This window comes from Paramisgurnus dabryanus, chromosome 14 (genome assembly GCF_030506205.2).
Source record: "Paramisgurnus dabryanus chromosome 14, PD_genome_1.1, whole genome shotgun sequence".
Classification (NCBI taxonomy): Eukaryota; Metazoa; Chordata; class Actinopteri; order Cypriniformes; family Cobitidae; genus Paramisgurnus; species Paramisgurnus dabryanus.
The window spans coordinates 31,420,590-31,436,224 of NC_133350.1; the positions used below are offsets into that span (position 1 = coordinate 31,420,590).

General features: G+C 37.0%; 1 protein-coding gene across 2 annotated transcripts in view; it reads right to left on the reverse strand.

Annotated features, from left to right (window-relative positions):
* rargb (retinoic acid receptor, gamma b) overlaps nt 1-15,635 on the reverse strand; it is a 105,199-nt gene that overhangs the window by 79,165 nt on the left and 10,399 nt on the right. For both annotated transcript variants that reach the window (XM_073811762.1, XM_073811761.1), the window contains exon 2: nt 6,342-6,738. In XM_073811762.1, coding sequence (XP_073667863.1) covers nt 6,342-6,498 — 157 coding nt within the window. In that variant the 5' untranslated portion in view covers nt 6,499-6,738. The remainder of the gene's footprint in view (nt 1-6,341; nt 6,739-15,635) is intronic.

A 15,635-nucleotide genomic window follows, 5' to 3' on the forward strand; every position in this document is an offset into this window, starting at 1 on the left:
TTGGCCATGTTAGTAGTTGGATTCTTACTGATTGTATGGGGTGGACAGGTGTCTTTATGCAGCTAACAGGTGCATCTAATTTAGGATAATAAATGGAGTGGAGGTGGACATTTTAAAGCCAGACTAACAGGTCTTTGAGGGTCAGAATTCTTGTTTAAATAAGCCCAAAAGACATAAAACAAAATAGCTAACGGAATAAAATAGAATAAATGAAAACATGTAAAACCTATTAAAACTCAAATATACATAAAATCACAATATACTGTATAAGATGAGCGGTACAACATGTTTCTTGTGTGACATTGTCACACTTGAACACATATTTTGCCATTTCTATCACTAGAAACAGGGTGCAAAAGGTCATAAATTACTTAATTTTGCACGTTTTCTATGCAAAAACTGTAGTAACATAAAAACTTGGTGAACATAAAAAATTAAAAGCCCATATGTCATGAACCTTTTATTGTGGTTTTAACAGTGTTTACTGCTGTTTTTTACTGTATGTTTATGAAAGGTTATAATGTTAATGTTACTGTGTGCTGAGTCTAATGTCCTTATAGATCAGTTGTGTCCCTTTAATACACACTGCTATCACTTTTGTGTTTGTGTTTAATCGATTGTCCTTATAACTCAGTTGTGTCCCTTTAATACACACTGCCATCACTTTTGTGTTTGTGTTTAATCGATTGTCCTTATAACTCAGTTGTGTCCCTTTAATACACACTGCCATCACTTTTGTGTTTGTGTTTAATCGATTGTCCTTATAACTTAGTTGTGTCCCTTTAATACACACTGCCATCACTTTTGTGTTTGTGTTTAATCTATTGTCCTTATAACTCAGTTGTGTCCCTTTAATACACACTGCCATCACTTTTGTGTTTGTGTTTAATCGATTGTCCTTATAACTCAGTTGTGTCCCTTTAATACACACTGCCATCACTTTTGTGTTTGTGTTTAATCATTTGTCCTTATAAATCAGTTGTGTCCCTTTAATGCACACTCCCATCACTTTTGTGTTTGTGTTTAATCATTTGTCCTTGTAAATCAGTTGTGTCCCTTTAATGCACACTGCCATCACTTTTGTGTTTGTGTTAAGCTATGTCCCATTAATTCACGTTGGACCCTGTAATACACTTTAAAGTCATGTGTGTGTGTGTTCATAATCACTGTCCTCATAATAACGTTTGTCATGGGTGGGGCTTCCATCTAATTATCAAATGTCCTCATAAATTAGTATTTTGTCTGGTTGCTATATTATACATTGTGTTGTGTGTAAACAAACTTTGAAGTGAAATCTGTGTTGTATGGCTCAAAATAAAATTTTTGATATCCTCCACATCACTGTAGAGCAAGTGGAAAGGGGTGTCCCCCTAATTCAGCAAAAAACTGGTTTGGGCTGAAGTGTCCTTGTAAATCACAAAAACCAGTATGTGTGTGTGTGTGTGTGTGTGTGTGTGTGTGTGTGTGTGTGTGTGTGTGTTAGCAGGATTACTTCAGAAGGTGGTGACTGACATGTGGTCTGTTTCATACAGTGCATGTGCATGTCTGAACACAGCCAGCTACATTAAGAAGAAACCCTGAATCACATCAGCAAACAGAATTGTACAAACTGAAATCACAGTTTACTGACAGAACATGAGCACTAAGTTGAAATGACTAATGATGCTAAAAGTCACTATTTGCCTGATATCTGAGACGTTGCTTTCTGAGAACTCACTTGGCTTTTAGTAGGACCGTATTTAAAAAAAATGAATTAGCTCCCATTTCAGAGTGGGTCTGTAGGAACTACCTGTGATGACACAAGCAGCAGCATTTTTAAAAGAAGATTGTCACAAGACATAAACATACATAAACATGTATTTGCGAGGAGTGCAAATCACAACATGTACATTGAGAACAGCAATTCATATCTTTTTTTATGAATCTGCATGTCCTTAATAAATCCAGATGGGCTCGCATTGCTGTATTTTTTTATGCTGAAGCCGGTAGTATAGTCTATTTTTTTAAGACTGTATGCGCACAGTTGAACACACATCCTTGCAAAGTATAGTTTATTTGACTCATACATGTACACAGGCGTTCAACGCATGCAACAGAATGCAATGCGTCTTCTAGGCAACATATTACATTATCCTGTAGGCGCATGCGTGACCTATGCAATACAATGTGGGGTTTCAAAAATCCTGCGGTGCACGTACAGTACAGAGAAATCATCCGTCATTGTTGTTTTCCAACAAGGTATGCACGCAGTGCTGGGTTACTGTGGTAAGGCGGCCATGAAAATTTGATCCATTAGTCTTATGTGTAAAATACATCCTATTCTCCAACTCAATGACCATATACCTGTAGGTTGTTTGCAGAGATGCTCACAAGTCTCTGAGCTCGAGTCCGAGTCATGTCTGAAGTCTTTGAGCTTGAGTCCAAGTCAAGTCTGAAGTCTCTGGGCTCGAGTCTAAGTCAAGTCTCAAGTCTCGTTGTAACAAATAAAACTCTAACAACAAATAAAGAAATTACAAACATTTATAAAAAAGAACAAAGTTGCACATTAAGTAAGGTCTAAAATTAGCATTAGGTACAGAAATTTAATTAAATGGATAATAACACTGTCTTTATTGTACAAATTAAATATTATTATTATTTTTAGAGCAATAGAAGTGATTTTCTGTTTGTCTTGGGTTGTTTGATTAACATTAATGACACAGACTTAAGTAGGTTAATTGAGGTTACTGTCTCTTTAAGAACAAATAAGCCCAGACTGGTTTCTGACTGGTTTCTTAAGACATAAACAAAAATGTTTTTATTAGAAAAAGAATACTGTGAGATCATTTTGTGTGTATGTGCCCTGTCAAGAAAAGAAAGATTTTATGTTGACTTAACTTTTGAAACACTTTTCTCTGTATGTGCACTACTGAGGGCACTTAAACGCATGCTCACACACAGGCGGAGGGCAAATTCCAAACAGCGCTTCAGGAAGAAGATGCAGCAGTCGCTTCACATAAAAACGTTACGTTTTTTTTTTCATTGCTCTATTCAGCAAATGTATGTTAATGGACTACAGTATGACAGAAAGTAGCGCAACTCTGGACCTGACTGGAGCTGGACCGGACACACTTAACTGCATGTGTGTACAGAAATCTGCTCACTTGAGCGCCTTTTTGCGGTTAAATTGTTTAACCATTTAAACAATTGCAACCCTAAGAAACACGTTAATGATAAACTTACCCTATTTAAATTGCATATTAATCCGCGAATCGCATGCAAGCCGAACCGCGGATCCGTCACAGCACTACCCAAAGCTTCAGATGAATGGCACAGCAGCGGCTGGTGCCTTCGACATGTATATTCGCGGAAGCGCGCAGAGCAGATACGCGGGCAGGTTGTAGGTAACGGAGGGAGGGGTATGACAGCGAGCTCATCAGACGTTTCCTAAAAATAAGCATTGTTCACGAGTCGTGCGGCTCGAGTCCGAGTCAACTCTGAAGTCTTTGAGGACGAGTCTCAAGTCGAGTCTGAAGTCACTGTGTGTGCGACTTAAGTCGCACTCGAGTCCGAGTCTCAAACCCGAGTCCCCATCTCTAGTAGTTTGTCACTTCATGAAAATACGACCTATAGGAACATTTACTAAAATAGCACCTCTTTCAGCAGTTCAAATGAATGCTGTGTAGGGTTTCATCTGAATTGGCATATTGGTAGAACCTTGCCTTAGCAGCGCAAACATCACAGTGCAAAAGCCCTTGAAGACAGGTCAGCCCTGGTCTCTTTTCCTACAGTAGTTGATATTTGGTTTTGTTTGATAAAGTTGCACTTAGACCCAGGGCTGGTTCCAGGCATGGGCAGGGTTGGACTAAGCCGACCCAAATGTCTGTCTTGCCCACCCAATCAGAATTTAGTCAAAGACGTCATTCATATTTTATTTAACTCCATTTTATACTTTGGTTAAAAGCAATCTGGCATGGGCTGTTTTTCAATAGCTGTTGTTTGAGGAAGGGCTGTAGACGGTCCTAACCAGTAAAAAAATGTATCCAAAAATCCAAAATAAAAAAATTTATTGGCTGAAAGCAACATCACTCTACACTCACGACTCATGAAGAGGGTGACCTCTGTCTGTAGTAAAGAATCTGACTGACGCTACACGAGATTCAAAAGTAGATCTACTTGTGTAGCTGTCTGGAAAAACATAATTTTCCACAGCTCCCAATATAAATCCATCTCTCCACCTCAATTCTCCAAAATCATGTTACAGGACTTGACTTTAATTTAAATGCACCGTCACAGTCATTTAATGATGGATGGTTTGTTTGTTTCTCATGCTCAGAAATTACTGAGAGCAAAAATGCAACCAAGATGAAAAAAATGCAAATAGAGATTCATAGTGTGAAGTCAGACTTACTAGTTAATAGCTGCAGAGAGTCACTGAGTGTTTCAGTTTTGTTTGGTAGCTATCTTTATATTATAGCTTTCTTTATATCACAGTTTGATTAATCGTTCTTTCATTAATGCAAGAAACAGCAATATAATAATAAATACACTTTCTCAACTTAAAAACATTGTTTTTAAATGTATTCTATTAATTTTGTGCAATTACATTAATCTCACAATTATATATTTAAAATTGCACTTCCAGGATATCTGCCAGCCCACCCTTTTATAGCTGCTAAACCCGGCCCTACTTAGACCCTTATGTCCTCCTGAATTCATTGACCTATACAGGCTACCAGAGATGGGACCAAGTCACACATGTGCAAGTCTCAAGTAAGTCTCAAGTCTGAACCTTCAAGTCTCAAGTAAGTCCCAAGTATTTTTTTTTCTTGGGCAAGTCAAGTCAAGTCGAGTCACAAGCTATGTCAAGTCAAGTCAAGTCCTGTAGTAGGTCAAGTCAAGTCCAAGTCAAGTCACCTTATTATTTTAATTTTACCTGCAGAATCTGATCTTAATAAAGTGACAAGATATACAGTAAGTAACTATCAGTAAATTACAATAATTTGGATTTGCATTGTAAATACTCATGTTCAGTAAAATACATCTTGGAATCAAACAAAATTGTAACTTCATAAATTATTTATTTTTCACTTCTGCCAACCGTGTTTGAAATTTTCCACATTGAGTCCATAAAACAAATAACAGCTTAACATCCAACAGACCCCTCTCTGAACACCTCCCTCTCTCTCAAACACAGTTTACGTACAACATTAAACTTTGTAAAAAAACGAGCGCGTCGCACCTCTTCCGTTCGCGCGCCTAAACTTGAAATAACGAACTTGAGCATGCAAAAGACGCGACATGTGAACCGCCCCTAACATTGTAGAATCAAGTAATTTTTCTCTGTGTGTGTGTTCAGGTGGCAAACTTGAAAAAGAAGTATTCAAAAATAAAAATAAGTATTTAAAAAAATAAATCAAAATTATTTTGCCCACATTTGTCCCCAACACAGTATGATGAGGGCTACATTAGCTATTATTACATTAGCTAACTACCAACTAACCAGATATTAACAAATTGACAAGCACTTACTGGGCATAATGGCTCTTTAAATGACGACCAAAATTGGAGGTTTCCGTCTGGCTGCCTGTGATTTTAATGTTGCATGTCTTGCAAAGCACTGTTCGTCTTTTGCCATCTTGTTGAAGCCGAAAGCGATGACCCTCGGTACCCCTCCGGCTGACATGTTGATATCTGATCTAAGTGGGCGTGGTGTGCGTGTGCGTACGAGAGGGCATGACGAATGATAGTGTCGTGATTCAGTCATGACAACACCATTCTCAGCCTGCGCTCCAGCTGGGTCGACTTTATTTTTTTAAATAATTTATATATTTTATATTTAAACTGAAAACATGATGTGATTAACACTCAAGTCATTCAAGTCATCGTGTCTCAAGTCAAGTCAAGTCCCGAGTCTTTAACTTCCAAGTCCGAGTCAAGTCTCAAGTATTTTATTTTTTGTCAAGTCAAGTCACAAGTCACAAAAATAGCGACTCGAGTCGACTCGAGTCCAAGTCACCAAGTCACAAGTCCCCATGTCTGCAGGCTACAGCAGGGTTCCCCAATTGTTACCCTGGAGGGCCGGAGCACTGCAGAGTTTAGCAGTGATCAAACACACCTGAGCAAGCTAATCAAGGTCTTCATGATCACTAGACAATCACAGGTGGGTTAAGTTTGATTATGGTTGGACCTAAACTCTGTAGTCCCCAGGCCCTCCAAGGTAAGATTTGGGGAACCCTGGGCTACAGTATATGCATGTCTGGGTCATCCATACTGTAGCTGTAGTGTAAAAACTGCTCACATATCATTTATATGTTATGTTACGTAAACAATATAACGTTTTTTTAATGGAAGGTACTTACAAAGTGCTGCCATTTCTTTGGGGAGGTCTGCCCCAAATCGTCCGAACAGACTGCCATTCGCCAGAAGATCGAAGGGGGAATTGTTTCGCATCGAATTGAAGGCAAAGGGGTAAAACCTTGTAATGTGACTCATAGCCCTCTCCCTATTGGTTGCCATTTTGACGGTGATGTTCTCCCAGAGTGGAAACACGTCCTATGGGGTGTTGTTAAGGTGAATAATGTCTGTCTATTACTTGAATGCTTTTTAATCAAATGGACAGTCTTGATGAACGGTGAAAGTTGCTACGCTCTGTGCGGCAATCATACATCCACCTTAAACGTGTGTTATGCTTGTTGCAGCATTGAGGTGAATGAACTGCCCGATGTATCCAAAACTACCACAAAGACCAGCAGATGCCTGCAGAAGAAAACACAAGAGTAAAATAAATAAACATTTATTTTCAGATACACTAAATACATACTCAATAATTCTGTTAAAGTTCATATTTACAGACTTAATAATGTCTGTTGCATTGTTTGACACAATGATGAACCACACCAGACAGAAGAATCAGTTAATGAAAAACATTAAACACATATATACCAGTACAAAGCAAATTTTATATTATTTCTATCTGCCAGATGCAAAATATTGTTGTATAATTTTGTAATACCTTTAAATACTACAACAGGATTAATATATTCCTAGTTATCAGGATTACAACTTCCACAAGAAAATTAATTTAGGCTGCACCGCATCTGCAGAGCTGTCATTTTTTGCGACCAGTTGAGTCCGAAATTACAAATTTCATCTCTGTTTGCAAACACGCAAAAGGTCTATGAAGCCCTCGTTTTATAATAAAATAAAAATAAGCAAGTATTTCTGTTCATGTAACTGCAAAAAAAAAATTCTGATCAAAATTGAGTAAGTTCAAAAGGGTAACACATGTATTTAGTGTCGTCCACTTAGGATCTAACCAAAACACATCTTAATGCCAGGTGTAAACAGGGCCATAATTGTAGATTGCTTATTAACTACAACACAATGTGCAGTACAAAACTTTATTTTGACTGTTGAAATATAGCTTGAAATGGATTTCCAAAAGTTCAAAATTTTTATTGGATTTTAAACCACATATGAATTTAGTTTGAATTGAGTTTGTAAAAACAATACCATAAATGCTCTTCTGCTGTTTATAATACATACAAGTAAACATCATAGCAAACACAATTATTGTTGCCTGTCTGAACAGAAATACAAAAATGACAAAAACATGTTTATCATTTAAATGACAGGAAACATAAAGAGATGAGGCAAACAGGGATAAACACATCTCATGCCTGACCACCGTGGCTTAATCTAAACTGCTTGCCCAGCTCACTGCAAATGGTTTTAAATGATGTGTTTTCACCAAATGCCAAGGAACCCATGAGCTGCAGTTATGAATTGTATTATTTTGAATGAGAGATTTCAAAATGAGATTAGATCTGAATACTCTGAGGCATGAAGACCAAATATCATAAACAAACATACATAAGATGATTTGGATTTAGATACAAACCAAGCAAACGACAGCGAGAGCCAACAATCTGATGAAACAAGGAAAAGAAATAGAGCACGTCTCTTGTTTGGGCATTCATTTAAACAGCCTCCAAGCCACAAAGTGATTCCAGGCGATGCCATATGATTTAAATCAGAGACGCTGCCCAATAAAGCTGTCTCTGTTCTACTGCCACACACCCGGGGCGGAGGGCATTCAGTGCTCTCAAACCCCCTCTTTCTGGCTCCATCAGGACTTGATGGAAAGTTCCAGAACACAAATCCATAAACAGAGAGCTTGGCTTTCCAGATTTACAAGATTTTGCACACCAACACAAAATTTGTTTCGTAATTGATGCACACCACTATAAAACACTGCAAAAACTGACTTTCTCACTTAATATATTTGTATTGTTTTAAGTACAAATATCTATAAAATCTTAAATCAAGAAAAAAAATATTACATTTAAGTGAATTTTTGTTTAAAAGAAGCAAAAAAATCTGCTAATGGTATAAATAATCTGTACATTACACTGGAAAAAATTATTTTCAAGAAAAAAAATTCTTAGTATTTAAATAAGAAATAAGTCTAGTTTTTGGACCAAAATATCAAATTTAAGTGATTTTGTGCATAAAACAAGCAAAAAAATCTGCCAATGGGGTAAGCAAATTTAGTGATTAAGAAAAATGTTCAAGATTTTTTTTTGCTTACCCCATTGGCAGATTTTTTTGCTTGTTTTATGCACAAAATCACTTAAATTTGATATTTTTGTCAAAAATCTAGACTTATTTTCTTGGGTCGTTTTGCTCATCATGAAAAGGCATCTTAATTTAAGAATTTCTAGATATTTTTACTGAAAACAAGACAAAAATACTAAGATTTCTTTCTTAAAATTTTTTTTTGCACTGTATATTTAAAATGTCGACAGTCATATGAACAACTGCGTGTCGTGCTTATATATTTAGCCAAAGTGTCACCGCAACAAATGCATTGAAATTCTTTAATGATAAATTAAAGTCAATATACTGACAGTGGCATATATCCCATATTTTCTTTTTCTTTATTCGTTCTAGTTTTTGCTTTTTTAATGCTGGGAACTCATCATCTTCTATTCTTTACATCCTAAACGATACACCCAGCATTTATAGAAACCATGTCTGCCTGAGACATTTAGTCTAAAAATAAGTTGTTATCGCAGGCATTGTAGATACCTGTGATACTATCTGAAGAGCACAAAGTGTACCATTCTTACACTACTTTTCTTTAGAGAACATACTCGCTCTCTTTTTCTCTTTTAATTGCAGTCTGTCGTTCTTTAAAGCTGTGTTCACTTGGAACAGGGCTGCAGTAAACTCTTCCACATGTGGGGCCTCTGCAGAAGGGCCACGTTTCACAAACCATCATCGGCAAATCCGGCTCTGATCATACACACACAAACACACAACTAGAGTCAACTACACAACACACACATTTTTATGTACTCTCATTCTGTCTTTGATATATATGAGCTTTTCGTTTATTAAAAAACACTTTTGATATATCATCATCCTCTTTCTTTTAGATGTTTCTTCAGCTCACTGGAGAAGACAATGTGTTTTCAACAATGTGATGAACAATGAAAACTAAAAAACTAAAAAACTATGAGGATATGTTTTCAGAAAGAGCAAACAAGGTATTATCGCTGTCCTTCCAAAAGCTTGTATCTCCATATTTTTTGCAAATATGTAACCAATAAAAATAATTACAAAGTGATTGGAACTTAGAAAAATATTTTTTTCTATTTCTTGAAAATGAGTAAATTTGGACATACAAGTTTTCGCAAAGGACAGCAGGGATATGCAAGGTTAAAGAAACCCAGAGACAGCATAAAAGATTATACAAGGTAATCAAATAAAAAGAGAAAGTCATTTGAAATGTTAAAGAAAGATAGATAAGAGTTAGAACTGAATCATTGCTCTCTTGTGGATTATTAAGATACACATTGGGCTTAAGAAAAGAAAACAGAAGTGTATTGTAAGGGGGTGAATGAGGTCAGGGGCGTCGCTAGACCACTTTAAGTAGGGCACGTGCCCCAATCTGCTGTGCCCAAGTATAAAACCTAAATTTTAACAGATTACTTTATTTGTTAGTATTGTTAGAATCTGTGTGGAGTTTAAAAATGGAGCTACATTTAAACTGTTTTTGCAAGGTTTTTTTTTCAGTGTAATTTTTGGTATTTGGGCTGTGAATTGTCATTGGGCTGCTTTTGGAGTCGTTTTAAATGACCATTGGCCTGGTTTTGTTACGCAGATCTGGCAACCTACGCAGCCCCACACGAAAATGACGAATGACACATGACAAAACTTACTGAGTAATTTTATATAGATCATTATTGCTCCTGGAGTTGCACATCTGATTTTATTGTGCGAGGCAGGCAAAGAGAATGAGAAGGAGATATGATGAGTAGTCAGGTCAGTTTGAGAAATTTAGATATTAGATAACTATATTTGGCATCGTGCTGCACACTTCTGCATAAATCAGGCATTTAAGAAAAAGTGTTAAAACAATGAGACAATGAGACAAACAGACCCAGTTCCTGCTGCTGTGAAGGTCATCACACCACTGATCTACTGGCTGTCCTTCAACGTGATGCCCAGCCGATGACTGACCAAAGACCACCGGCTGAACCAATTTAATTCGCTTACCCGTTTCATATCCCTATCGTGTTTATATAAATAAATATGTATGTATCTCTCTCAAGGGTTTTTCTCCTACTAGGAGTTTTCCCACAGGGTTTTTCTCCTAGGGGTTTTTTTTCATCCCCTGGAGAGTCAGCCAAGCTATATAAATAAAATTGTTTTATTTCCACCAGTAAAATGGCAAAATAATGAGCAACTATGTAAGAGAACTCACATACACATTTACTTTAGGCATCTATAAATATTTACAGACATTTACATATTTAATATAAAGCTCATTACTAGGGACTAACTCTAACTGACACCCCAAACAGTTTTTTAACGGTGGCACCTGACCCCTAAGGACACTTTTGTCAGATTTTGCTCACTTCTTAGAAAAATAGTCTAACACACATTTACATGAATTTTTGCATTTTTTATGCCGTTATTTAATCTCTGTATTGTCTTGATTTTGTCTTGAAAACACACCCATAACTGTGCTGTTAAGTCCCATAAAAGATGCTTAAATTAAAGTTTCTGAATTGACCTGTTACCTAAACACAAAACCTATTTCCCTAGGTAAAAGTGATGTGATTGTATAATAGTCCATATTCAAAATGTGACTTTTCCCAGACAGCAGATGACTCTGGGCCGGATCCGGACTAAAGCTAAAAAAATCAGTTATATTCCAGTAGTGAACACACACACACCTGGAGCAGTGGGCAGTTATCAATAAAGAAACTGGGGTTAAGGTGCCTTGCTCAAGGCCACCTCAGTCGCAACCTTCTGCCCGTGATACTCGCACTGGCGACCTTCGGGTTATAAGCCTGACTCTCTAACCAATAGGCAACAACTGCCCCAGGGTCTACCTTCCAGACACATGTTCTCCCCCAACAACCAATGGTACAAGTCTACACTCTCTCCCGTGGCCCTCCGCAGGGTCTATAACTTTGCACTGTCAACAAAAGTGCTTGTGTGCAGTCTGAATGCAGTCTTTATTGGACCGGCCGCCTGGCAAGGTTCCCTTAATTTGAGTCTGCACTTATTTACCATGGTAAATGGAGGGAGGTGTTACAGTATGAAGAAAGGAGGTAATCATTTAATACCCCGTTTTACCTTCCCAACTATGATGAGATATTGAGAAATGTGGGTAAGATAGAATAGAAAATGGATTGAAGGTCTGGATCGAGCAGTAAGTGTTTCCAGATGATCAAATAATCATCTAGACTCGATGAATTAATGCTTCATAAAACTGGAAAAATGTGAGGACTTCAATCCCCTTTTCATCATGAACCATTTTAGCCGGTTTATGGTTCTTTAAAGATTAGAAAACTCAAGGTTTCTGTAACAATTTGTATTGACAAACTACCTGGAATTCATTCTTCAAAGCCAGTTGGTGTTTTGAGACAACATGAGCATCAGTGAGCAAACACAGAGACCATAAAAGTAGGTGGATTGGAATGAAATGGCAAAGTTTTTATTGGAAACGGTTGGTGGCACCGCACCCCTGTATTTAATTATAACAAGCCCAATGTTACTTACAGACTAGAAACAGCATGCACACTGCAAAAAATTATTTTCAAAGAAAAAAAATCTTAGTATTTTTGTCTTGTTTTCAGTAAAAATATCTAAAAATTCTTAAATTAAGATGCTTTTTATTGATGAGCAAAATGACCCAAGAAAATAAATCATAGTGTTTAGACCAAAAATATAAAATTCAAGTGATTTTGAACATAAAACATGCAAAAACATCTGCCAATGGGGTAAGCAAAAAATCTTGAACTAATTAAAGAAAAATTTTGCTTGTTTTATGACTTTCTTACTTAGTATTTTTGTCTTGTTTTCAGTAAAAATATCTAAGTTTCCTTTTTTCATAAACACATTATTTAAGAAAAAAGTTCTTATTCCATTTGCAGATGATTTGTTTTACTTGTTTTAAGCACAAATTCGCTTAAAATTTTTTTTTCTAAAAACTAGACTTATTTTCCTAGGTCATTTTGCTGATCAAGAAAATACATCTTAATTACATTTTTTAAATATTTTTATTGAAAAAAAAAATACTAAATAAGAAAGTTGTTTTGTGCAGTGAGCCCATGAAACAAATTCATTCTTTTCATATTACACTGCAAAATGTGGATCCACCTTGTTATCGAGTATGTGTCTTTAACTGCGTACATAAGAAACACTTGATGCAAAGTACCAATTGTGTACATGTACTGTATTTGTTGTTAAATTAGATAGTAAGTGTCTTTAATTACATGAGCCTAAACCTAAATCCATGTGATGTACAAACCAAAAACACACAAAGCCAAATAAATCATCTTTTTACTGACTGGAAATTGCTAACTGAAAATTCATGACGTTGGTGCATTAGATATATCCCATTAGCTTTAAAAATGCTGCCATTGAGTGGGAAAATAATTGGAGAAAGTTCTGGCCAACATGACATGCAATTTGCCACAGCAGACATTAGGCAATGTAAGACAGGATTGCAATAGTATACCTCACTGCAGTGCCATGAATTTATCAAAGGACCTTTTTATGTAAATTACCATGTAAGAGTCTGTTACAACCACCTGGCTCAGGGTGAAGCAACATTACCAAAAAGGGGAGGCCGTAACAGAGTCATAAAGTCTTCTCTGTGGATTTGAGCACTAAACCTCAGCAGTAAGGATTTGTTCATTTTAAAAACATCTTTGTGTCATTTTGAAAGGGATTAAGGAAACTACCTCAGCACCTGATCATGGCCATATATGACGTACACACTCGCATTGCTCCAGGTTGGAGACAGCATGCCTTTGATGCATGTTAATGAATGTGTGTTTGGCAGCACCTACAAGAGCTCTGCGGTTTTCCAGAGAGACGATGAACAGCCATAAAGGCCAAACATATAAACATAGGGAATAATTACGTCGCTTAAATATAACCCATAAATCAAGATGCCTATAGGGAGGTTGTGAACTTTAAACCAAAAAGTGTTTTGCTTTAAGAGATATTAACACACATGCAAGGCAGGGATTTTCAAATGCACATCCACAAGCTCATCAAATGCAGATGACCACTACATAAAAGCATGCATGTGTAATAATGAGTAAATTTTTATTTAACTAAATAGTGAACAAAATAGGTCTAATAGCAAAAATGTTTGACGATTTTATCTCTGCTTGATTAGTTTTGTTTCCATCATAGTAACTGAAGAAGGCACAATATTGTGTGTTTAACAATGCTTACAATGCCTTATGTTATACAGCTACACTATTTTCTCCAGAGGCCTGACATTTATTAATCCACAGCTGAGTCTTGGTTTTACAAAAGAGAAACATAGTTTGTATAATGAGTGCAGAAATCAGTCTTAATAAAAAAAAAAACACAATGGTGCCGTTATGCTGAGCAGACCCAAGTGATTGACCCCACGAGATGAAAGGTTGTGGCTGGGGTCACATTTTAGTGCCTAAAGCAACACATACAGGTCAGAGGTCTCTTCTTGATTAAGATTGTGACCAGGTACTGACACACACTGAAGTGTGAATTACATGTGCATGTTCAGCCTGATCTCACTTTTAATACGTAGTTTTAATACATAACTTAATTCAAATACTTTTTTGTACCTTTAAGTAGATGCTGAAGCGTACAACGTAGATTAATTTGCAACATTTATTCGTAGCATTATAAAATTTTTACAGCTACAAAAATCTAAATATTAAAATGCCGATGTGCTGCAGCTGTGGTCCTCTTTGGAGTAAATGAAGTACAGAGAAGTATTAAAGTTATTAATCCACAAGAACGTTAATCCAGTTTCTTTCTGTCAAGTACATCGAAAAAGAAAAAGGGCAATGACAATCCAATTTTATTTATATAGTTCTTTTCACAATTATTTAATTGTTTCAAAGCAGCTTTACATTAATAAATGCAGAAGAAGACAGAAAAATCGGTGTCACAAATCTGTTATGTAGCATGCAAGAGCCAATGAGCGTTTGATATCACTGCTGTAAAGCAATGTGTCATAAAGCTTCTTAAGGCGCAATATTTGAACCAAAATTCATTACGAACGTGAGATTAAGGGCTCTATCATACACCCGGCCCAATGCAGCGCAATGCGCGACGCAAGTGTCTTTTGCTAGTTTCCACCCTGTGCAATTATAATTTTCACGTTTAGCGCCACATTGTTTAAATAGCAAATGCATTTGCGCCCCGTTTTGCGGCCATGAGCGTTCTGGTCTGAAAACGAGGTGTGTTCAGGCACATTGATGGCGCATTGCTATTTTGAGGCAACTAAAATAGACTATTCCATTGACCAGCAAAAACCTACTCTAAAGTCTAAAGTCAATGGCGCAATATGTTTTTTGTTATGTAAAGAGCGCTTTAGTAATATGCGTCTATAAACGGGACGACAATGCGGATTTGCTTATCACATACATGAATGTGCAGCAGCACAAAATCACTTTTAAATATGCAAAATTAAAGGATTGAATGTAAAAAAAATATTATTGAGTCTCTTGGACATAAATGAGGACCAATTATGAGACGTTAGAAGGCGTAAATAGATGTTCCCTTTCAGTCGGTCACTACGACGTCACGTCGTGACCGACGAATTGGGAACTCGCTTAGAGAGACCAATCTGCTTCGTATACTACTAAAACGCCAATGAACTTGGCATTGAGATATTTGCATAATGCTGGCGCCGCCCCGCCAGGTGCCTTTATAAGCAGCAGGTGCAAATAGGGAAATTAGCTTTTTCGCTTCGAAAACCGGCTTTATCTGCTACTGAGAAGCTACTTTACTCTGTTGGGATTTGATTGCTGAAGTTGGTTGAACTAGCAGTATCACAGCGGACGCTTCGCTTATTCCACGGCTCTACATCTGTTTATTGTTTTGAGTTTAGTGTGTGCGTTGCCTTCCTGTGCGCTCATCAACTAAGCATCTGAGTGAATTTCCCTAAAAGAGTGATACGAGAGAGCTTTGTGCCTTGTTAAAGGCAGCCTATCTCTCGTATATGCGGAGATCAGCGTCCTTTTCAGGATAGCTTTTCGCCCGTGCGATCTTGGATGCGAGAAGTATAAGGGTTCCAGTGACGGTCACAAGCGCTGTCTTCGTGCTCAGGCATCGAGCACTCCGGG